This window comes from Geotrypetes seraphini, chromosome 10 (genome assembly GCF_902459505.1).
Source record: "Geotrypetes seraphini chromosome 10, aGeoSer1.1, whole genome shotgun sequence".
NCBI lineage: Eukaryota > Metazoa > Chordata > Amphibia > Gymnophiona > Dermophiidae > Geotrypetes > Geotrypetes seraphini.
This window is the reverse complement of record NC_047093.1, coordinates 138,853,619-138,876,371: the sequence shown is the minus strand read 5'-3', so window position 1 is coordinate 138,876,371 and position 22,753 is coordinate 138,853,619. Positions and strand designations below refer to the sequence as shown.

Here is a 22,753-nt window from a genome sequence, read left to right as displayed (position 1 = left end):
TTGGTTTCTTCCATGTATCGAGGGAACGGCGGCATCCCGGTGCTGCCTGGTCCCCACCAACGCTTATTTGATATCCATGCCCCTCTCCCTATATGGCTGGGACAGGTTGTCAAATATCTTCTCCAAGGAGTCGGTTATTCTTTTCTGGCGTTTGTCCCCTGCTTTGGTTTCTAGAATCTTTAAATTTCTCTTGTGTGTGAGAGCACTGGAGGGAAAGGGAGAGAGAAATGCACAAAATAAGTCCCTTTCCAAAGAGTTTGCCATTTAAAAGGGTATTGCAATAGGGACTTTAGATCATCGTTTGTTTTATTGTCCCTATATCTTAGCCTTTTGGAATTCCATCTGGGATCAAGTAAATTGTTTACTGGAAAATCATGTAGCACTATCTTATGATACGGTATTATTTGGAACTTCTATGATTAATAATAAACTTTTATTAATCATGACTGGAGTCGCCATTCAACATATCACTAACAATTGGAAGGATTGCAGTAGACTTAATTTTAACTTTTGGTGGAATTCATTATGTCACATGTTTAAAATGGAAAGATCATTAGCTGTACAAAATGGAAATTATAAGATTTTTTTTTAAATATGGGAGCCATTGACATCTTTTTGTAATGATTAAACACCATTTTTTTTCTATTGAAATATACACCATAAATAATAGCGAGGGGAATAGGGAAAGGGTTCTGATTGTATTGCTTATTTAATAATAATGGGGAAGTTGGGAGGGATTTGGGTTTACATATACAATTTATGTTTTTTTTTGATAGATTTGCAAGTGATATTTTCAATATTATCAATGGTTATATTTGTACACTTATTAAAGGATTGAAAATGAATAAAGATTAAAAAAAAGGGTATTGAAAAGGGAATAATTTTATAGGACTTTCAAAACACATATCCTCCTCCATAAGCATTCAAAGATCTTTATAAGATAGACCCAACACTTCCACCCAAAAGTTATATCTGCTCCAAGGCACGTGTAACTCTTCCTCACAAAACTACTCCTACCACTACTATTAATTATTTCTATAGTGTGTGACCAGGTAAGACCTGGACTGGAGTAACCCAAGCCCTGACCTGGGTCCTTCCAAACCTCAGCCAAGCGGTTGAATGAGGCATGGAGGGGTGTCTGAATCAAAATAAACAGGTCCAGTATAGGTGTTTAGTGTGAATTTTAAGATGACTTTATTTTCTGCTCTTATATCGTTGTGCAATTTCGAAAACATACAAACGAAACAAAAGCTCTCATTGGTGGCTAAACAGCCTGTTAGCCCAGTGATTCCCAACCCTGTCCTGGAGGAACACCAGGCCAATCGGGTTTTCAGGCTAGCCCTAATGAATATGCATGAGAGAGATTTGCATATGATGGAAGTGATAGGCGTGCAAATTTGCTTCATGCATATTCATTAGGGCTAGCCTGAAAACCCAATTGGCCTGGTGTTCCTCCAGGACAGGGTTGGGAACCACTTTAGCCCACCACGCTTTGTTCACTAATAAAGTTAAAGAGAAAACACAAAAAAATAACTTTTCAATTTCAAGTCCTTGGTCAGGTTCCCCACAGTTCTCCTGTGATTATGAAAATTCAGAAGCAGTGATTCTTAATAATAATTTAATAATAATAATTTATTCTTGTATACCGCCATACCCAAGAAGTTCTAGGCGGTTCACATCAGTTAATTAAGATCCGTGATGACACATGGATTTACAACATTTTGTCATAGTTACAAGCAGCAAAGAAGGGTGTGAGGGGACGTTTTAGCAGAGTTTATCTGAATTACCAGCAACGTCAATGGTTGGGTTGGAAGGTAAGAGAGAGAGCAAGAAACTCTTCTGTTATTCTTAATTACATCAAAAGCAGTAATTCCTGAACCTTCTGGTATTCTTAATTTTGTGAGGCAACACCACCTTATCAGAAACAGCATTGTTACTTTCTCTACACTTTACTCTGTAATCATGCTCTCACACAAGCATGACTCCTCAGGTTCCATTTCAACGTCATTTGCAAGCTTTTCTTCTGGTATTTCTGTATCAAATTCATTATTACCTTCAGAAGAATGATTAGAAGTTTCTGTCCTGAGGTTTACTCCTTGCTTTCTGTGGGGAATTCTGGCTTCTGAATCCTGGCTGGCACAGGTTTGCCTCTCTCCAAGGATTCAGGTATCCTTAAGGTGACCATACATCCCGTTCTGAATGGGACCGTCCCGTTTTCAGACCTCCTGTCCCGTTGTCCCCACACACAGCTTCAGGACCCCAAAATGTCCCGTTTTCAGGGACAGCGTCCCGAAGCTGTGCTCAGGGACAACGGGACAGGCGATCACTTCCTGTCCCTATCTGCCGCGCGCAAAAAAAAAAAGCCTCTCTCCTTACTTTCCCCCAGTCCACTGCTATTTTACCGCCCTGCTGCTGCTAAAGCCGACAGGAAGTCATCTTCCCAACGTCAATTCTGACGTCGGAGAGGATGTTCTGGGCCAGCCAATCGATGTCTGGCTGGCCCAGAACGTCCTCTCCGACATAGGAAGGAGGCACTAGGGCACTAAGGACATGGGAAGGAGGTACTGGGGGCACTAAGGAAATGAGAAGGAGGCACTGGGGGCACTAAAGACACAGGACAGAGGCACTGGGGGCACTAAGGACATGAGAAGGAGGCACTGGGGACACCATGCCGTGCACCCAGGGCGGACCCCCCACCCACCCACCCTTGGTACGCCACTGTCCATCTAAATTACCGGTCCATTTTAAAGGCAATCCTATTTTATCTTCAATGAGCTCAGTTTGGGGAAATTTAATTAAATTATGGAGATATAACCCATATATAACAGATTTGCTATCTATTCAGGGTAATGGAGATTTTCAACCTGGTATGACATCTAGGATTTTTAGAATTTGGGGGCTTAAAGGTATTTATTATTTATCACAAGTATTGGATGAAACTGGGAAGATTAAGAGTTTTCCTGACCTTTCTATTGTAGTGGGAGGGGGTCCTGGGTCATTATATGTGTATATGCAATTGGTAAATTATATTAATAAATTGAAGAGATTGAATTTTTCTTGTGGAGTTCATGACAGAATTATTTCTTTTTTTTAATCAATGTGATGATGTGCCTATTTCAGTTTCTTTATTACACAAGTGGTGGCGGAATATAATACCTCCCCGACCATATGATAAAATTCTACAAAATTGGAATGAGGAGTTGGGAATTCAGATTTCTCTTCTTGATTTTACTCAATCTATTAATAGACTACCAAAGATTATAAAAGGGTATGTTTGGAGAGAATGTACTTATAGAATTTTGCATAGGGCTTATTTTTCCCAAATTCAAGCTTTTCATGCGAATTTAATAGATACCCCAATTTGTTTTAAATGCAATAAAGATCCTGGCACATTATCTCATGCTTTTTGGTTGTGTCCTTTGATCAACTCATTTTGGTCTGCCATCCTATTATTTTTGGGTTCTTTATGCGGTAATTCGATAGTGGGTTGTCCTAGACCTAGGGGAATAATTTTTGGTAAAGCATCAGCTCGTGGGGTTTTTTGGCCCCCCAAATGTGGAATTTACTCCCAATTTATATACGAGAAGAATTAAGTTTGGATAGATTTAAGAGCAAGCTAAAATGCTTTCTTTTTAAAATGCAACTAATAAAACTAGAATGTTGGATTAGTTTAGGGCTCTCTACTGAGCCCCTGGGCTTCAAATTCTCTGTTACTTATTATTTTCCCCCCCTCCCTATTGTTGTTCTTCCCTTATATGTTTCCTTTACTATCTTTTAAACTTGTATTTCTTTCCCCATTCCCTTCCTCTTGAGTCATGTTTTGTCTTGTGAGTTATATTCATATTGTCTGTTTCCCTTGAACTATTTTAATATTTTGTACATCGCTTAGAATGTGGAATAAGCGATTAATCAAATACTTAATAAACTTGGAAACTTACATGGTGAGAAGGACCAGGAAGGTGATGACACCCATGGCACTCACGGTGATCAAGCCCCTGCGGGTCAGCTGCGCTGCTTCGGCCTTCTGGTTGAATCTCAGCGTGATCCTCTCCTGGGCATCCACTGGGGCCGGCCGAAGAAAGAAGGGGTATGGGTCACACAAGCAATGCTAAAAGGTCTTGCTCTATCCTAGTGGGATATTAAGGCGTCTGGCCCCAAACTCACACACACACACACACACAAGGGTCACACATTCGGAGAAAGTGACAGAAGTGGGAGCCAGAGTCGAGGCAGGGGACATAACAGCGACTTTCTTCTGGTGAGGAATCCCTGAATGTTACTCTAGATGAGATTCCAGTCAGGCCAGCCCAAGGGCATCTGATACCCTGTGCACTCCATGATATCCAGCATCTATCTCCTTCCCTATCCTCCCTCCCATGGCGTCCAGCCTCTCCTCATCCTCCCCACAAGGTGTTCTCTGGTTTCCCTACCCTTCTTTACCCTTCTCCACGACGGCACCGGCATGACAGATTGCCAACGCAACACTTATCACTACCAGGGCAAGACTTGAGCCCCTGCTCGAGGCCCAGCAGGTCCCGCCTCTTCTGAAACAGGAAGCTCAGAGGGAGTGGGAACTGTCCGTGTCTTCTTTGCAGAGGTGGTAAGAAAGGAAAGGGATGCTAAGTTGTTGAACACCATAGGGGGGAAGACGAGGACACGCTGAACAACAATGCCTTGATTTTCACAACAGTGCCATCCTAGGCGCTCACTTACTCCCCCTGGTGGAGGGTCAGCTTTGATCCCAGTGCACTGTGGGAGATAGGCCGAGAGCCCTATCCAGAGTGCAACCTCCAGCTGGCCCATAGACAGAACTTTAACTGTTCTAGTTTTAGACTGGTTTGAAGTTCCAGTTGAGAGTAGGGGGAAAACCCTGAAGCAAATGTGAGCTGTGATGCTGCAGGTTCAGTAGGGGGGAGGGCAGGAATCCTGCTATAGGGATCTGATAGTTTGAAATATCTAGGTTTATGTAGGAGGAGGGGACAGGGATAGGCAGGTAAGAACCACCTCTGACTCATGAACCTTTGGGTTATTTCCTATAATCCTAAATTCCATGGAGAGCAAAGGGGATATGGAATGCATATTAGATAATTATGAACCAAATAGAGGCCACCCAGTACCCTTCTGCCCCCACACACTTTCAGTATCCTGATCACACCTTTTTTTCACCTGAAAAAGAGCATAGGGCACAAAATAGGGACCCCAGAAACCACTTACCACCTCCGCTAGGACATAAGTTGGTCCTTACCGGAACACTGGCGTTTTGACAGGCAGTGGGGTTTCACCATCATGCATTTAGTGCAATCAAAGACTTCACGGATCAGATTTCCTGTAGAGAGGAAAGGATGGGCAGAGTGTGGATCTCGTACCAACCAACACATGTTCCAGAAGAGGGACTGAGCACAATAATGGCAGTTACCCGTAGGGGGTGATTCTCAAAAGGCCGTCTAGGTTGTGTGCGCTATAAAAGCGTGGGACAGGTACGTGGAATCTCTTAGGGAGAGAAGGATGTGGTGGATGCTGCGGATGGGCCGTTTGGCCTTTATCTGCCATCATGTTTCTATGTTTCTATAGAAAACTTACAAAAACTTTGTTTATATATATATATATATATTTCTTCGGACTTCAGAGGTGACACTCGTAGAATATTATAAAGTATCTGGACTAATGAAGAAACACGGTGAATCTGCACTCTAAAGATAATAACCTACGAGTGTCACCTCTAAAGTCCGAAGAAATGTATATATATATATACACTAGCATAAACGGGTGCTAGAATATATGTATGTCTGTCTTTCTGTCTCTCTCTCTCCCTCCCACTGTCTCTCTCTCTCCCTGGCCCCCTTTCTCTGTCTTTCTGTCCCTCTCCCTGCCCCTGTGTCTTTCCTCCTTTCTCTCCTGCTGTCTGTGTGTCATTCATTCCCTGCATTTCCCTGTGCAGCTGCAACAGCATTTCTCTTCCCCTCCAAGTCCCTGTGCAGCAGTATCAGCATTTTCCCCACCCCCCTTCCCTACTCTTAGCACGATGTGGCCTGCTCCTTTTGGCCCCTCCCTCTTCCCTCCCGTGGTATAGCCTGCTCCAAGGGCCCCCCCTTCCCTTATCGTGTTTCCCGCAGGCAGGTCCAGCTTCTCCCTGCACGTACCCTTTTTTGTTTCTGTTTCCCTCCCTCGCGTGGCTGCCTGCCTGGTTCCACTGAGCGGCTCGCAGCTGGAGTCTCTTTCGGCGCTTCCCTGCCCGGTCCGCGGTCTGGCCTGCTCTGGGCGAGTGTCGCAGCGGCTCCTCTCGATCCCCGCCAGCGTTGGAAACCTCCAATGCTGGTGCGGCTCATGAGAGGAGCCGACACCGCGATCTGGAGAGCAGGGAGTCCAACGCTGACGGCTGGGAAGCAGTAAGGCTGGGGACCCGCGCATGCGCACTCCTGCGGCCACGGACCTACATCTCACAGATCAGAGATCACGGAAGCACGCAGTTGAGTGCGCATGCGCGGCTAGGGTTTTATTATATAGGCTACAAAGTTTTTGTAAATTTGAAATGAAGTTCTAACTTTGCTGAATAAGCATTATTCAATATTTCTTTCAGATTCTTTCTGCTTATTCTAAATTATTTTTTGTGCCTTAAGGTTCTATGTTTCTATACTATATACTAGGGAAATTCAAATTACCAAATAGTGATAAACTAACATCTCTATCACTGATCACCTTAAATAGAAAATAATAAATATGATATATATAGTAAAATTACACTATCAAACTGGCTTCACAAAGTGCTATTAAGTGAACGCTCAGACCCTCAACCTGAGCTCTAGTGATTTTTCACAGAGCCAGTTGCAAATGAGACCATCATAGCATGTTCACTGTCTCTGCCACGCCTACAAACTCTACATAGATAAGAAGATTGTTACTTATCTGTATTGCATGGTGGCAAAAATTCAACTCTGCAACTGCTCCAGTGGAGGGGGGGGGGGGGTTTGAGAGAGTATGACAGCAGTTTAGAATTTAAGAATGTACCCCGATAGAGGCTGAGTGCAGTGCTATGAGTAATAGTGGTTTCAGCTTAGAGAGTTGCTCGGGGACAGAAATCCCACCCATCCCTGCCAGGATCTTCTCCATCCCCACCCGTCCCCGTCAGGATCCTCTCCATCCCCACCCGTCCCCGTCAGGATCCTCTCCATCCCCACCCATCCCTGCCAGGATCTTCTCCATCCCCACCCGTCCCCGTCAGGATCCTCTCCATCCCCACCCATCCCTGCCAGGATCTTCTCCATCCCCACCCGTCCCCGTCAGGATCCTCTCCATCCCCACCCGTCCCCATCAGGATCCTCTCCATCCCCACCCGTCCCCGTCAGGATCCTCTCCATCCCCACCCATCCCTGCCAGGATCTTCTCCATCCCCACCCGTCCCCGTCAGGATCCTCTCCATCCCCACCCGTCCCCATCAGGATCCTCTCCATCCCCACCCGTCCCCGTCAGGATCCTCTCCATCCCCACCCATCCCCATCAGGATCCTCTCCATCCCCACCCGCCCCGTCAGGATCCTCTCCATCCCCACCCATCCCTGCCAGGATCTTCTCCATCCCCACCCGTCCCCGTCAGGATCCTCTCCATCCCCACCCGTCCCCGTCAGGATCCTCTCCATCCCCACCCGTCCCCGTCAGGATCCTCTCCATCCCCACCCGTCCCCGCAAGGAATTACCTCCAACCCCGCCTGTCCCCATAAAAAGCAGCAATTTCTTCTGACAGGATCATCAATTCCACAGTTTCTTTTGTGTTTGCGCTGCTGTTTTCCTTGTGGAATCTCTTTGGTGGAACCCTTTTGTTGTTTTCTGTTCAGGTAATTAACTTATAAACTCCCTCTTTTACTAAGGCTGACATGTCCATTATATTATATGGACGAACTCTGCTTCCAAAGCCTTCCATCCCCGTGGGAGTCCCGTTGGCCAGAGAGGGGTCCCCGTGGGAGTCCCGTTGGCCAGAGAAGGGTCCCCGTGGGAGTCCCGTGGGTTAGGGGGGGTATTCCCGCAGGACCCACGGGATTCCCGCGATCCCCGTTCCCGTGCAGACCTCTATTTCAGCTCAAAGAGAAGGTATGGTAACTAAAAATGTTGGTGCTTGTAACTAAGGAGGCATAGCCCCTGACGAAACTAGAAGTGAAACGGTTGGGCAGCCGTCGGACGCAAAGATAAGTTCCCTTCCTTTGCAGCACTATAGAGCACTTTTACAGCACTGTATTCACTTTATAATTTATGCAGAGCCTGTTGAAAATTAACAAAATGATTTATTGCACATGCTGTTTGCTAAGACCAATGATGAAAACACCACCCCAGTAAGGACACGAATAGAATTAGAAGTAGCGCCTTGGATGTTTGAGGTCTAGCAAGAAATCCACTTATTGTAGATATGTCCTCACTATCTGGTATTCGTCAAGCTCCCTCCTTTACCCCCCTCCCGCAAGACTGTACCTCTCCCGAGCGCTGCACTTCTTCACAGGGCAGTGGGCCCTGCACACTCCACGTGGCTGACACGAAGCCTTGCTTCCGTCAGGTCTGACGTCAGGGGAAGACTTCCGGGTCGACTACGTGTGGCGTGCTGGGAGCGCTGCACCCTGCAGGAGGGCAGGAAAAGAAGACGAGCCTCTTGGCTTGAGCTGCCTCCCAACCCCGTGGGATCCCCGTGCCCACGAGGGGCGTCCCCACGGGATCCCTGCGACCAGAGGGGGCGTCCCCATGGGATCCCCTTGACCCAAAGGGGGAACCCGCCGGATTCCCATCGTCCCCGTTCCCGTGCAGCTCTCTAGTCTGATGCAACAGCTCCACAGCCCAGGGCTTTGAGAAGGGCTCCTCATCATTGTTTGGAGGTCTTAACACAGATCATACTGGGCCACCCAGAAAAGGGCACAGTCCGAAATGGGGCTCTCTCATTGAACCCTGGCAAAGGCGGTTGGTCTGGTTCAGGACCCAATAACTTCTGCCCCAAGGGGGAATGGCCTGTCCTTGTCACAGTCGGGCTGAGATTGCACAGGGGGCCATTCCTAGGTGAGTCACGGAAGAGGCTATACTTACGGCAAAGTTCTTTGGAACACACTGAAAAGGGACAAAAAAAAAAGAAGTTTCAGAACAAGTTCTGACCTAAATCAGTGGACATTCAAGGAGCGAAGGGAGAAGAACAGCGGGATAGAGACAAAGGGATAGAGAAACCAAGACAGAGTCCTAGGGTTAACAGATGTCCAGAAAAACCCAGACATGTTCTCTTTCTGGAGGATTGTCCGGGTGCCCAGATGGATTTCAAAAACTTAGTAGTTTGTCTGGGTTTTGGAAGACCCCCCAAAGCTCAGGGCTGTATCTGGAGGGCGACCGAGCATGTGCTGGAGGGCGAACTTGATGACATCACACACATGCCTAAGATGTCATCATTTCACATCCGTGCATGCTCGGTCCAGACACGGCTTGGCCCAGACATGACCTGGACTCGGGGAAGAAGAGATGAGGTTTGCGCAGAGGTGAGGCTGGGGGTGGAATGGGGCGGAGCAATGTCCTCTTTTTTTGCACAAACAAATCTGGTAACCCTAAGACTGAGGTAGGAGGACAGGGCCGTGGGTGGCTTTCTTCCAGAAAGAAATAGCTTTCTTCCATCGTTGCTGCTCAGCTGTTACATGGGGAAGTTCCACAGTGCACCGGTCACACAGTGGGGGGTAATTCTCAAAAGCTTGCCTAAAATCGGGGCTGGAATGAGGTGCGCTAAGCGCAAACTCTGTAACGACAGTCATGCAAGTGCTAACATAAGCCTGTACTTATGCACCTAACCCGAGGCCTAAGCACTTATGTGAGCTCATTGGCTGCTGGTGTTCTGCAATCAATTTGCCTAAGGGCTAGACACGCCCCTGATGCACCCATGCTCCTCCCAGGTCCACGCCCCCTCGCGGTCGCACACTATCGATTTTGTGAGTCGCATTTTGTAGAATCCTAATTCCCCGAGGACAAGCCAGAATAATTGTTCTCACAGATGGGTGATGTTATCCACGGAACCCGGCACCATCTGTGAAAACCATACCTGCTGTCCTCGGAGAACACCTGCTACAGGTAAGTAACTTTGGGCTAGATTCACTCACCTGCCCGAATCGGAACAATCCGTTTCCGATTCAGGCAGGTCCGACTGATTCACAAATCAGTCATATTCAAATGGGGGTGATCGGTGGAATGCCCCCATTTGCGAGCAGGGATTGCAAACGTGCGATCTCCGCTCATGCGCAGGCCCTGACAGTAGTGACAGGAGAAGCAGCCTTCTGTCACTGCTGTCAGGGCTTGTAATTTTTTTTTTTTTAAATTGGGCAGATATTTTGCATGTTGTACATACACAAAATATCTGCTCGGTTAAAAAAAAAATAAAATAAAGCCTCCCCCCCCCGGAACTGCTTCCTCCCTCCCCAAACTCCCTACAAAATGCCCCCCCCAAACGCAGCCCTGCCGATGCCCCACAAAAGGCAAGAGGGATGCCAACTCCCTCTTGCCATGTGAAACCCCATTCTTATCTGGCCGGCCCACTTCCCTCCCTCCCTCCCTACCTGTAGCTCTACCTAGGCTGGCCGGCCAGATGGCCGGCTGGGCCTGGCCCAGCCCATCCACTCCCCCCTACCTTTAAGAATCGTTGGGAGCAGGAGAGGTGCTCATTCCCTCCTCCTCCAGGCCTCCTCCGAGGCTGGCAGGATGACCGGGCAAGGCCCACTCCCTCCCCGTACCTTAATATTGTTGGGAGCAGGAGAGGTGCTCAGTCCCTCCTGCTCCACGCCTCCTCCACTGACGAGTGCATCAGGGCGTGGCCTAAGGCCATATTCATTGGCGGAGGAGGCATGGAGCAAGAGGGACTGAGCATCCCTCCTGCTCCCAACAATATTAAGGTACGGGGAGGAAGTGGGCCTTGCCCGGTCATCCTGCCAGCTTTGGAGGAGGCCTGGAGGAGGAGGGAATGAACTTTGAGGTATGGGGGTGCTGGGTCGGGCCTAGCCCAGCCAGGGGGTTGGTTAGCCTACGGAAATTGAGGGACTGAGCACCCCCTCCTCCTCTCAACTTTGAGATAGGGTGGTGCTGGGTCGGGCACGGCCTGGCCGGGGGGTTGGTCAGCCAAAGGAGCAGAAGGAACCGAGCACCCCTCCTGCTCCCAACTTTTAACAGGCGGGGTGTCAGGCCGTGCCGTGACGGGGGCGGGTCATGCTGGTCAGGGGGTTGGGTTGGGTTGCGCCTGATTTGGGTGAGGTGGGTTGCAGCATCGGGAGGGGAAGCCGCGTTTGGGGGGGTGCACATTTTTTGGACAGGCCTGCCTGTCTTTTATTTATTTATTTTTTTTATGGGGCACACGCAAAATATCTGTGCTATGGAAAAAAATAAATAAAAAGACAGGCAGGCCAGTCAAAAAACCTGCAGACCTGTCGGTAACACAGTTACCCAAAGGTCAGATGCACACTGTCTGATGGCGTGATAAAGATCAAAGTGCAGATTTAAAATGCCAATTTTAAACGGAGGAAAAAGCCTCAGACAAGGGCCCTCCCACCTTCACAATAGTGGAATAATGGTGATGGAGCGTTCACCTCACTGGTTAAAAAAACCTCCTTTGTATTAAAAATACATCTTTGGATGTATGAGACACGCTTAGCGTCCGATTAAAAGTTCTGATCGGAGATGTTACACCCTGAGGTAGCTGAATAGTGAAACGTTGGCTACCGTTGGTGTACAGATCAACTAAGATAAGTTGAATTGTTCATCTATCATACAGTATATATCAGCGGTCTCAAACACGCAGCCCACGGGCCGCATGTGGCTCTCCAGATTTTATTTGCGGCCCACGGTCTGGACTGGATCATTATCTTCCTTTTGGAGCAGCAGCATGTCTGGCCGGCTCATTCCGTTCAAAGCCGCGGGTTGGCAGCTCCTTGCGCTTTCCATGGAAGAGCCGGCCAGACGCGCTGCTGTTCCAGTGGCGTACCAAGGGGGGGGGGGGGGGTGGTCCACTGTTCTCCCTAGAGTGTGGCTTGTCTAGAGCAGTGGTGCCCAACCTGCTTCCCTTCCCTTCTCAGGTCGGCACCGTGTTATTTGATCTCCCTGCTTCTCTTCGGGGCCGACCAACTCTCACCGCCTGATGTCAATTCTGACATCGAGAGGACATTCTGGCTAGCCAATCGCTGCCTGGCTGCCCGGAATATCCTTTCCGACGTTAGAATTGACGTCGGGCGGCGAGAGTTGGTCGGCCCCATGGAGAAGAGAAAGAGGGAGATCTCGGCCTGTTCCTGATGGCGGCAGCGGCAACAGCCTATTCTCCGGTGGCGGTGGCGTGGGGGAGGGCAGGAAGGAAGGAAGAAAGAAAGAAAGAAGGGGGGGGGACAGGGAGCCAGAAACAAAGGAAAAAATGGGACACGGAATCAAAGAAAGACAGACATAGAGAAAGAAAGAAAAAGTTGGGGGAGGGAATGAGGTCTGGAGGAGAGGAAGCATACAGGAGGCTGAAAGAAGAGAAGAAATATTGGATGCATAGTCAGAGACTGATGAAATTACCAAACAAAGGTAGGAAAATGATTTTATTTTCAATTTAGTGATTGAAATGTGCCAGTTTTGAGAAAGAAAAGATATTAAACTTTAAATGTGAGGGCTGCAGAAAAAATAGAGCACTTGGAGGGCCGCAGAAAAAATAGTTAATGTCTTATTAAAGAATGACAATTTTGCATGAGATAAAACTCTTTATAGTTTATATATCTTTCCTTTTAACTGTTAAAGGAAAGTTTTATAAACTATAAAGAGTTTAACCTCATGCAGAATTGTCATTTCTTTAATAAGACATTAACTATTTTTTCTGCGGCCCTCCAAGTACCTACAAATCCAAAATGTGGCCCCGCAAAGGGTTTGAGTTTGAGACCACTGGTATATATATATATTTTTTTCATTACATCTTGAAGTAGTGCAGTGTCTTTTTAATACAAAGGAGGTTTTTTAGCCAATGAGGTGAACACTCCACCACCATTATTTCACTATTGTGGAGGTGGGAGGGCCCTTGTCTGAGGCTTTTTCCTCCGTTTAACATTGGCATTTTAAATTTGCACTTTGATCTTTATCACGCCATCAGACAGTGTGCATCTGACCTTTGTGAAAGTGTTTTGCTGCATTATAGCTGGTTTTTCACAGTATCCGAGTTTTTTGGGTAACACAGTTACCAATAGGTCTGCAGCAGTCGGGTTTGTCAATAGTAAAACCCGATTCAAAATAGCCAGGCAATCAATCGCTTGGCTATTTTGCATGGGGTTTTACTAATTTTCGTGGGAGGATCGGGATCAGATCGCTACAGGCGTTAGTGAATAGTGCAGGAGGGAAATCTGGTCGTAAAGGGCTCGCAAACCGATCGGGGGGGGGGGGGGAACAAGAAGGAAACATTGCACAAAAGATTGAGAAGCAGTGCCATCTCGAGCTTCAGTCACAGTAAAAGCGGTAACCTTGGGGCAGTCTCACCACTGGCCAAAGTGCAAAATTCCAAATGTCATTCCCCATTGCTGAGAAGCAATGGACGGGATCAGCTATGGAGGTAAGGAGAGACACCTTGAGCAGACAAGCTGACAGAGGTGATGGATGTAGGGAGAGACACGCAGAACAGAAGACAAGCTGACAGAGAAACAGAGTGGAGGTGGAGATGGGTGGAGCAGTGAGAAGGATTGGAGATTCACCGAAAGGATGAAGAGTGGGAAACGGGTACTGGACTGACAGTGGATAGGAGGTTGGGTGAAACCAACTCAAGACCTTTTTGGGGGGTCAGTTCAATGCTTACCCTTGTCATGATAGTTCTTCAGAGGGATCTTCATCTTAAGTGTAATGTTTTGCCTGTATTCTACCAAGGCGTCCAGCAAAGCTTGGTCTGAAAAATGTACAACACAGGTGTTGAGAGAGAGTGTACAACTCCATGTCTGAAGGTACGAGCTGAGCCAGTTTTGGGCTTACCCTGTTGCATGTTGGGACTTGTAGTTCTAATTTCTTTATTGCATTGCCTTAGAAAAGCAAAACCACAAGTTCCAGCATGCACTTGGCTAAATCCAGGACTAGCTCAGTTTGCCCCTTTCATTCTGATTGGGGAGCTCAATGGTCGCATCACCCACATACATGTTTCAATGTGATTTTGCCGTTTAGCACAGCTTTCTTCCCCACTTTTTCTTTCTCTCCAAACGTTTGTGTTGCATGTGATTTGGCATGCAAGATTAAGTGTTGCTGTGGGAGCACTGGTAGTTAGGGAGCTCACAGCTCCTGCAGTCCCAGCCTCTGCCAGCAGGAGGTGCTGTAGGGAAGGGTGCAGGTGCTCTGGGTATGGAGGCAACTCTAGAGTTTCTACAGTGTCAGCCTTTCCCAGCAGAAGACACTTTAGGGAATGGTGTAGGAGCACTGGATATTTGAGAGCTCACAGCTCTTCCAGCCTCTCCCAGCAGGAGGCGTTGTAGGGAATGGTGCAGGAGCCCTGAGTATGAGAGAGTATCTTATCATATTTTTTTTGCGTCCCTTGTGAATCACTATCCAGCACATGACTGTGACATTCTCGGCAGGATACTGCTTTCTCCAGCACACAGCATCTGGTTTACCGGTGATTTCCCAGCCCAGGGGTGGCGAACGAGGGCCGCAACCCAGTCGGGTTTTCAGGATTTCTCCAATGAATATGTGTAATATATACTTTTATAATTGATCAAATCCAAATATTCAACTACACATAATAACCTATAGATCTAATTCATGCAAACATCACAAACTATCATATATAGGAACCCTCACCCTCAATTCATTCACCCCAAAGTCCAAGATACCAATGATACAATGACGGAGAGTGAACAACACTGAATTTGGACTAACCTGAGCCGTGGCTGTGAAGTTAGTAAGATACATCTGATGAAAAGCAGGCAAAGGGAGACCACCCCGGTCTCAGATCCTGAAGATACATAATTGCGAAACATAGTTCTGTGTGGGGCTGCACTGTTTGCAAACATGATGAGGAAACCATGAAAACCAACAAGGATCATTTGAAGTGCAACTCTGATACATTTGATTCCAGATATTTTCTGGTTAAGACGAGACGTTGCAACAACTGACAAGGAGAAGAGTTGTATCATTGGTATTTTGGGGTGAATGAACTGAGTGGGAGGGTTCCTATATATGATAGTTTGTGATGTTTGTATGAATGAGATCTATAGGTTATTATGTGTAATTGAATATTTGAATTTGATCAATTATAATAAAAGTATATATTATGCATATGAAATATTGCCGTGAATAGCTTCCTGGGTATATAGTATTTCAATTCACTGAAACAGTTTTTTAAATTAATTGTGAGCTCCGCGTTTGAGAAATGAATATGCGTGGGATCGATTTGCATACATTGGAGGCAGCGCACGCAAATAGATTTCATGCATATTCATTGGGGGAAAATCCTGAAACCCCGACTGGATTGCGGCCCTTGTTTCCCCCACCCCTGTCCCAGCCAGACCTCCACCTCGCTTACCTTCCAAAATGGGACAGGTTCAGACTAATGCAGAGTGGTGTTTCTGGTTAAGGGGGGGGGGGGGGTGATATATAGGGTTACCATATGGCTCTAGAAAAAGGAGGACGGATTGAGACATCCAGGTTATACTTCTATTGAAACCAATGGAAGTATAACTCGGATGTCTCAATCCGTCCTCCTTTTTCTGGAGCCATATGGTAAGACAGTGGTTCTCAACGCAGTCCTTGGGACACCCCAGTCAGGTTTCAGAATACCTGAAATGAATATGCGTTGAGGTATTTGTTATGGACACCCTGAAAAGCCGAGTGGCTGGCTGTGTCCTGAGGTCTGGGCTGAGAAGACATAGATCTTGGCAGTGCTCGCTACCCTTTCATCCCATCTCCTTCAAATGAAAGAAAATCCTCTTACCTGTTAGCTGACTCCTCTGCATCAGCACGGACATATTTTTGACCTCTTCCACCAGCTGATTGTAATCGTCAATGTCTGGGGGAGAAGAAATGCCAGCTGTGAAGCATCGGACATCTTCCTCAGCAGAAAAGCAAAGGGACTAGAGATGGGTGAATACATTTGGAGACAACATCTTTCCACCCGAGGAAGCTACATACACAGCACTGTACACATTATATACAGATACTTTCTCTGTCCCTAGAGCAGGGGTGTCAAAGTCTCTCCTCGAGGGCCGCAATCCAGTCGGATTTTCAGGATTTCCCCAATAAATATGCATGAGATTTATTAGCATACAATGAAAGCAGTGGATGCAAATAGATCTCAGGCATATTCATTGAGGAAATCCTGAAAACCCGACTGGATTGCGGCCCTCGAGGAGGGACTTAGACACCCCTGCCCTAGAGGGTTCACAATCTAAGGTGTGTTTTGTATTTGGGGGCAATGGAGGATTAGGTAGGGTTGCCAGATTTTGTCATAAAAAAAGAGCTTCCCAAAAGGCCTCTCCCAGTTGAAAAACTTGAAGAGGTGTCCCATTTCTCCCCCACCCCCCCAAAAAAAAAAAAAAAAAAAAAATGGAGTTGGCGAAGGAGCCTATGCTGGATCCAAGGTGGAACATGGAGATTCACTTGAAGGGTGAGAATTCCCCTATTTTCTAAGTTTGAGTCCCTCGAGAACTAGAGCTGGTACTTAGGGCCTTGGGAACAAACTCAACTCCAGGATTCATAGATACCAATATTTGAAGTTAAGATTTCCATGTTCTGGCCTGACTGTAAATAAACGAGGGGTCGCTGTTCAAAGTGGCTTAATTGGACAGTTACATCAAGCTTAAAATTTGATTAATCGCTTAATCCTACTTCTAAGTGATGCACATGGCTAAAAACATTTACAACTTTCAGGGAAACAATACAGGCAATGTAGAGTAGACAAACAGGACATACGCTACAAAAGGTAAAATGGGTAAGAAATATAATAATTGATAGATAATGAGACAAAAAAAAACCAGACAGGAGGGAGGGTTAAGCAGAAGAATTAGAAGAGATCGGAGGTCAAAGTTTGATGGAGCAATCCAGATCGGGGGCAGCTAACAGTCAAAAGCATCTTTGGTTTTTGACCAACTAAAATGTCTTTTATTTCAGAAAGCCTATATGATTGGGCATAAATGTATTATGGAATTTTGGTTGCAGAAAGAATCTCCAAGTTTTGGGCATTGGAGGAATCAATTACATCGCTTATTTCTATTTGAGAGTTGGGAGGTTCAAGGTTCGCCTAAAAAAAACTCGTCTTTTTATGGAGGTTTGGGATCCTTATATTCAGAATCTTTCACCAAAAATACAAAGTTTGGTTATTAATGATTTATTATGAAAATTAGGTTTACTAATTACATTTCAGTTTTTTATTTTAATTCTTTATTTTTGTCATCTTTCATCCAGGGTGAGGGATTTCATTTAGGGGAAGATAATGGATAGGGGATGAAATTAAGGGGGGTGTAGATAAGATTGAATTAGTTCATATGGAAATTAAATTTGAAAGAATGATTTAAATTTGTATGAAATATTATTATTGTGATTCTTATTGTATTGAATGTATTTTTGTATTATCCTATTGTACTGATTATTTGATTCTTTCAATAAAAAATTTTATACATAAAAAATAATTAAAAAATGAAAACATTTTAACTTGCTCTTAAATTTGTCTATAAGATGCTCTTCCCTTGTCAGGGGTGTCAAAGTTCAACACCCCTGCGGTGGGAATAACATGAAGAAAGATCTGGCGAAGCTTGAAGAATGGTCTGAAATTCGGCAGCTAAAATTTAATGCCAAGAAATGCAAGGTAATGCATTTGGGCTGCAAAACCCCGAAGGAACGGTACAGATTAGGGGGTGAAGAGCTTATGTGCACGACAGGTGAGCGGGACTTGGGTGTGATTGTATGTGATGATCTTAAGGTGACCAAACAGGTTGAAAAGGTGACGGCGAAAGCTAGAAGGAAGCTAGGTTGCATAGGGAGAGGTATGGCCGGTAGGAAAAAGGAGGTATTGATGCCTCTGTATAAGACTCTGGTGAGACCTCATATAGAATATTGTGTACAATTCTGGAGGCCACACCTTCAAAAAGATATAAAAAGGATGGAGTCGGTCCAGAGGAAGGCTACTAAAATGGTGTGTGGTCTTCATCATAAGGCATAGGGGAACAGACTTAAAGATCTCAATCTGTATACTTTGGAGGAAAGACGGGAGAAGGGAGATACCTATGTGACATAAATGCGCATGAGTTGAGTCTCTTCCATTTGAAAGGAAGCTCTGGAATGAGAGGGCATAGGATGAAGTTAAGAGGTGATGGGCTCAGGAGTAATCTGAGGAAATACTATTTTACAGAAAGGGTGGTAGATGTGTGGAACAGTCTCCCGGAAGAGGTGGTGGAAACAGAGACTGTGTCTGAATTCAAGAGGGCCTGGGATAGGCACGTGGAATTAGAGAATGACACGGGGAAAAAATCTGTCCCCGTCACCGCCCCGTCACCGGCCCACCATCCTCTGCACCGCCCCGTCACCGCCATTCCCTTCACCGCCCCGTCACCGTCACCGCCATCCCTTTCACCGCCCCATCACCGCCACTGCCATCCCATTCACCGCCCCGTCACCGTCCCCGCTGCATCCTTTTCCCTTTCACTCCCTCCTTACAGTCTGAGCCGGGAACACGGGTGATCGCATGGTCCTCGCAGCCCCCACCCGCCTGCCCAATCGATCCTAGTGTTTAGCCAGCTCTCTCCCTTCTCCTCACCTTAATTTGCAGGCTTTCTTTTTCAGCGACCTGCACGCTTTCCCAAAGAGCCGCACACGCGCGGCTGCTCAGTGTTCAATCTTCTGCTCTGCTGCAACTTCCTGTTTCCGGTTGCGTCAGAGCAGAAGATTGAACACTGAGCAGCCGCGCGTGCGGGTCGCCGAAAAAGAAAATCTACAAACTAAGGTGAGGAGAGCGGAGAGAGCTGGCTAAACACTAGAATCGATTGGGCAGGCGGGTGTGAGCTGCGGGGACCGCGCGATCCTTCATGCCTCACTGCGGGGACAAGACCCATTCACCGCCCCGCGGGCGGTGAATGGCCTTGTCCCCGTCGCCGCAGCGACTGCTAGGTTTCTTCCCCGTTTTCGGCGGGTGACCCGCGGCTAAAATGCGGTGGCCGCGGGTAAACCGCCACCGTGTCATTCTCTACGTGGAATCTCACTGAGAGAGAAAGAGATAATGCTTACTGTGGATGGGCCGACTAGATGGGCCATTTGGCCTTTATCTGCTGTCATGATTCTATGTTACTTAGGTGGTTAAATGCTGGATATTGTGCTTAACTGTTTAAGAGACAGCCAGCTACATAAACCCAGATATTCAAGGCCCATCATGGCATAATGTTGCTGGTGGCTAAACCCCTCCCCCCTCTCACTGCTGCCAATTAAATATTGATCCCTCTCACTGAATTTTATTGCTAAATTTCCACCACTGCGTCAATAAATACACATTTGGGGCATATGATGAAGCTACTAAATAGTAGATTTAACACAAACCGGAGAACATATTTCTCCACTCGACACTGGAATTTATTGCTCGAGAATGTGGTGAAAGCAGGGTTTTAAAAAAGGCTTGGAGAATTTCCTAAAAGAGATGTCCACGGGCCATTACTGAGATGGACTTGGAGAAATCCACCGCTTACCTATAATAATACAACACTGAGCGCGCATGCGCACTCTCACTGCGTGTTTCCCTGATCCCTGTCCTGTCGCGCTGTGCCGGCAAGAGTGCGCATGCGCGCTTACTACCTACGTCACACATGGCAACTCGGCGTTTACGAACGATTGAATGTCTCACTCAGGAAAAGCGAAGGGCCCGACACGGTGGAAGAATAGCAGCAGCCCCCGAAGCTCCTCACCAGTCCAATCTCTCTCTCCAACCTCTCCTTCCTCATGGATGCCGAAGAAGCTGCAGCTGGGGCACCCAACCTGTGCCCGACCCACCCAGGCCCCGCTCCCTCTCACGGCGCTGGCGGCGGCTGCTGGGAGGAGGGCTCCGAGCCCCTGAAGACTGTCCCCAAAACACCGGCGGAGAGTCGGGTGCTGCACCCGCACAGGGCTGGCGACCTGAACATGTTCCGGGCGGTGGCCGAAGAAGTTGCAGCTGGGGCAGTAGGGGCCTCCCCCGCTGCGGCCAAGACGCCCAGGCCCCGCTCCCTCTCGCGCTCCAAGCACTCACTCCAGGTAGCTGAGAGGAATGGTTGGAGGGTGTCGTGCCAGTGCTGCAGGTGAAAGGGGGCTGCTTTTGTTGGAGAGGTGTGCTGGGAAGCAGACAGCTTTGCTTGGGGGGGGGGAGGGGAAGACAGAAGGGGGCCACAGAAAAAGTCAGGGAGAGGGAAAGAGGGTTGCTTTGGAGGGAGGGGTGTGCTGGGGGCAGACAGCTTTGCTCGGGGGGGGGGGAAGACAGAAGAGGGACACGGAAAAACAGTCAGGGAGAGGGAAAGAGGGTTGCTTTGGAGGGAGGGGTGTGCTGGGGAGCAGACAGCTTTGCTCGTGGGGAGGGGGAAGACAGAAGAGAGACACGGAAAAACAGTCAGGGAGAGGGAAAGAGGGTTGCTTTGGAGGGAGGGGTGTGCTGGGGAGCAGACAGCTTTGCTCGGGGGGGGAAGACAGAAGAGGAACATGGAAAAACAGTCAGGGAGAGGGAAAGAGGGTTGCTTTGGAGGGAGGGGTGTGCTGGGGAGCAGACAGCTTTGCTCAGGGGGGGGGGAAGACAGAAGAGGGACACGGAAAAACAGTCAGGGAGAGGGAAAGAGGGTTGCTTTGGAGGGAGGGGTGTGCTGGGGGGCAGACAGTTTTGCTCGGGGGGGGGGGGGGGAGACAGAAGGGGGCCACGGAAAAACAGTCAGGGAGACAGAACGGGGCCACGGAAAAACAGACAGCGTCCAAGGAGAAACAAATAAAAATAGACAGACAGACAGTGGCCAAGGGGAGAGAGAGAAAGAAAGAAAGACAGACACACATCTATTCTAGCACCCGTTAATGTAACGGGCTTAAAGACTAGTTCCTAGGATAAGCAGCATAAAATCTGTTGTACTCTTTTGGAATCTTGCTAGTAGAGATTACCTTATGGCTCCAGAAAAAGAAGGACGGATTGGGACATCCAGATTTTACTTCCATTGCTTTCAATGAAAGTAAAACCCAGATGTCTCAATCCGTCCTCCTTTTTCTGGAACCATATGGTAATCCTACTTGCTAGGTACTTGAGATCCGGATTGGTCACTGTTGGACATATATCAGAAATGTATATCAAAGTATACTGGGCTTGATGGACCTCTGGTCTGCCCCAGTATGGCAGTTCTTATGTTCTTTGACCTCCAACTGGCAATCACTGGTTTATATAAAATCATTCCAATCCCCCCATCAGAGAACACACATGGAGACTGAGTGGGTACGTGAAGTGATAGAATCTCATTCCAAGTACAGAATTTCCCACCACCAAGGGCAATGGAGGTTACCCTTAGTTTAGCTCTCTTCTGCTATGGAATAGGTCTCCAGAGATCCCAGAAACACTCATGGAAATCTGTGCCCTGGCAGCCCTGAATGTGGTGTTGGAACAACTGCCACCTACCCATCTTCCCAGTGAAGTGACTGATGGCATAGTCAATGAAGAATGGACCCTCCATGCCAACAAGGAGTTGCTCGGCTCTTCCCTTCAGGGCCGTATCCTTGATATTCACTGGAACCAGCTCTTGACGCAGGAAGGCGAAGCCATTGGTGACATTTTTGTTGCACTGCACACAGCCAAAAGCCCAAGGTACCGGACAGACCAGGAGAAGGAGAGCGATAGTGGCGGAGCAGCATTCCAGCACTGTCATTGATCGGCAAAGCCTCAGGCAAGCTCATGGATAAGGAAGAAAAAGATGCAGGTGTGTCTATGGAGAAGCTGCTCAATTAATTCATCACAGGATGACCTCATAAAGGGATGATGACTCTGAAGGTGGCCAGTGTTAGGTCACAAGGTTTGGTGGCCTTCAGGTTAGGGTTACTATATGGCTCCAGAAAAAGGAGGAAAGATAGAGACATCTGGGCTTTACTTCTATTGAACCCAATGGAAGTAAAACCCGGCTGTCTCAATCCATCCTTCTTTTTCTGGAGCCATTTGAAATCCCTACTTCAGGTACACTGAAGGACAAAGACCATTTTACAGGTCAGATTCCTGCAGAAGCCCCTTTTGTATCCATTTCTTTTGAACCGGATGGTTCTCCTATCCACTGAGGTGGGCAACACCCGTCTCGTACGAGAGCATTCTGGGACGTGTAGTTCTAATTTTCTGGTTCACCGTAGAATGCTTTAGAACTGCGCTGTCACGTCCTCTCCATCCTTCCTCATCAAAGTGCTTAGGCTCGGCTGCTTTTCTGTTCGAGGTCATTCAGTTTCTGTTCAAGGAGCAAGGCCAGAGGGCAACAGAAACTCCTATCAAGTGCCCCTTTAAGCAGGAGGGCTTTGCACCCTTTCCCCTCAGATGTGGCTTACAGCACCTCTGTGTTTATTAAACTAAACTAAACTAAACCTTGGGTTTATATACCGCACCATCTCCACGAATGCGGAGCTCGGCACGGTTTACAGGAAGAAAGATGAGAGAGGAACTACAGTGGAGAGATTAAAGAGTTAGGTGTAAAGGGGGAAGGTGAGAGGCCTAAGAGGGGGGAAGTGTTACAGTTTTGAGAATAGCCAGGTTTTTAGGTGTTTGCGGAAGAGTTGGAGGGAGCTTGAGGTTCGGAGAGGGGAGGGGAGGTTATTCCAGA

The 22,753-nt window shown here is 47.4% G+C and overlaps 1 protein-coding gene across 1 annotated transcript; it reads right to left on the bottom strand.

The window, feature by feature from the left end:
• Positions 1–38: 38 nt before the first annotated feature.
• On the bottom strand, positions 39–21,823 carry IZUMO2 (IZUMO family member 2). The gene is made up of 7 exons (XM_033962388.1): positions 21,577–21,823; positions 15,913–15,987; positions 13,795–13,881; positions 9,057–9,077; positions 5,246–5,326; positions 3,939–4,062; positions 39–205 (listed from the first exon to the last, which is right to left on the bottom strand). The coding sequence occupies exons 1-7, from the start codon at positions 21,821–21,823 to the stop codon at positions 64–66; spliced, it is 777 nt and encodes a 258-aa protein (XP_033818279.1). The 3' UTR covers positions 39–63.
• Positions 21,824–22,753: the final 930 nt, after the last annotated feature.

What these genes read in the sequence shown, in the direction of transcription:
- IZUMO2 (XM_033962388.1), bottom strand. Translation starts at nt 21,823, where the DNA reads ATGACAGTGCTGGAATGCTGCTCCGCCACTATCGCTCTCCTTCTCCTG. An exon ending in GAAGAACTATCATGACAAGG is followed by an intron (nt 9,078 to 13,794) that starts GTAAGCATTGAA and finishes GTCCCTTTTCAG; the next exon opens with TGTGTTCCAAAGAACTTTGC. An exon ending in GTGTTCCAAAGAACTTTGCC is followed by an intron (nt 5,327 to 9,056) that starts GTAAGTATAGCC and finishes TCCTCTCTACAG; the next exon opens with GAAATCTGATCCGTGAAGTC.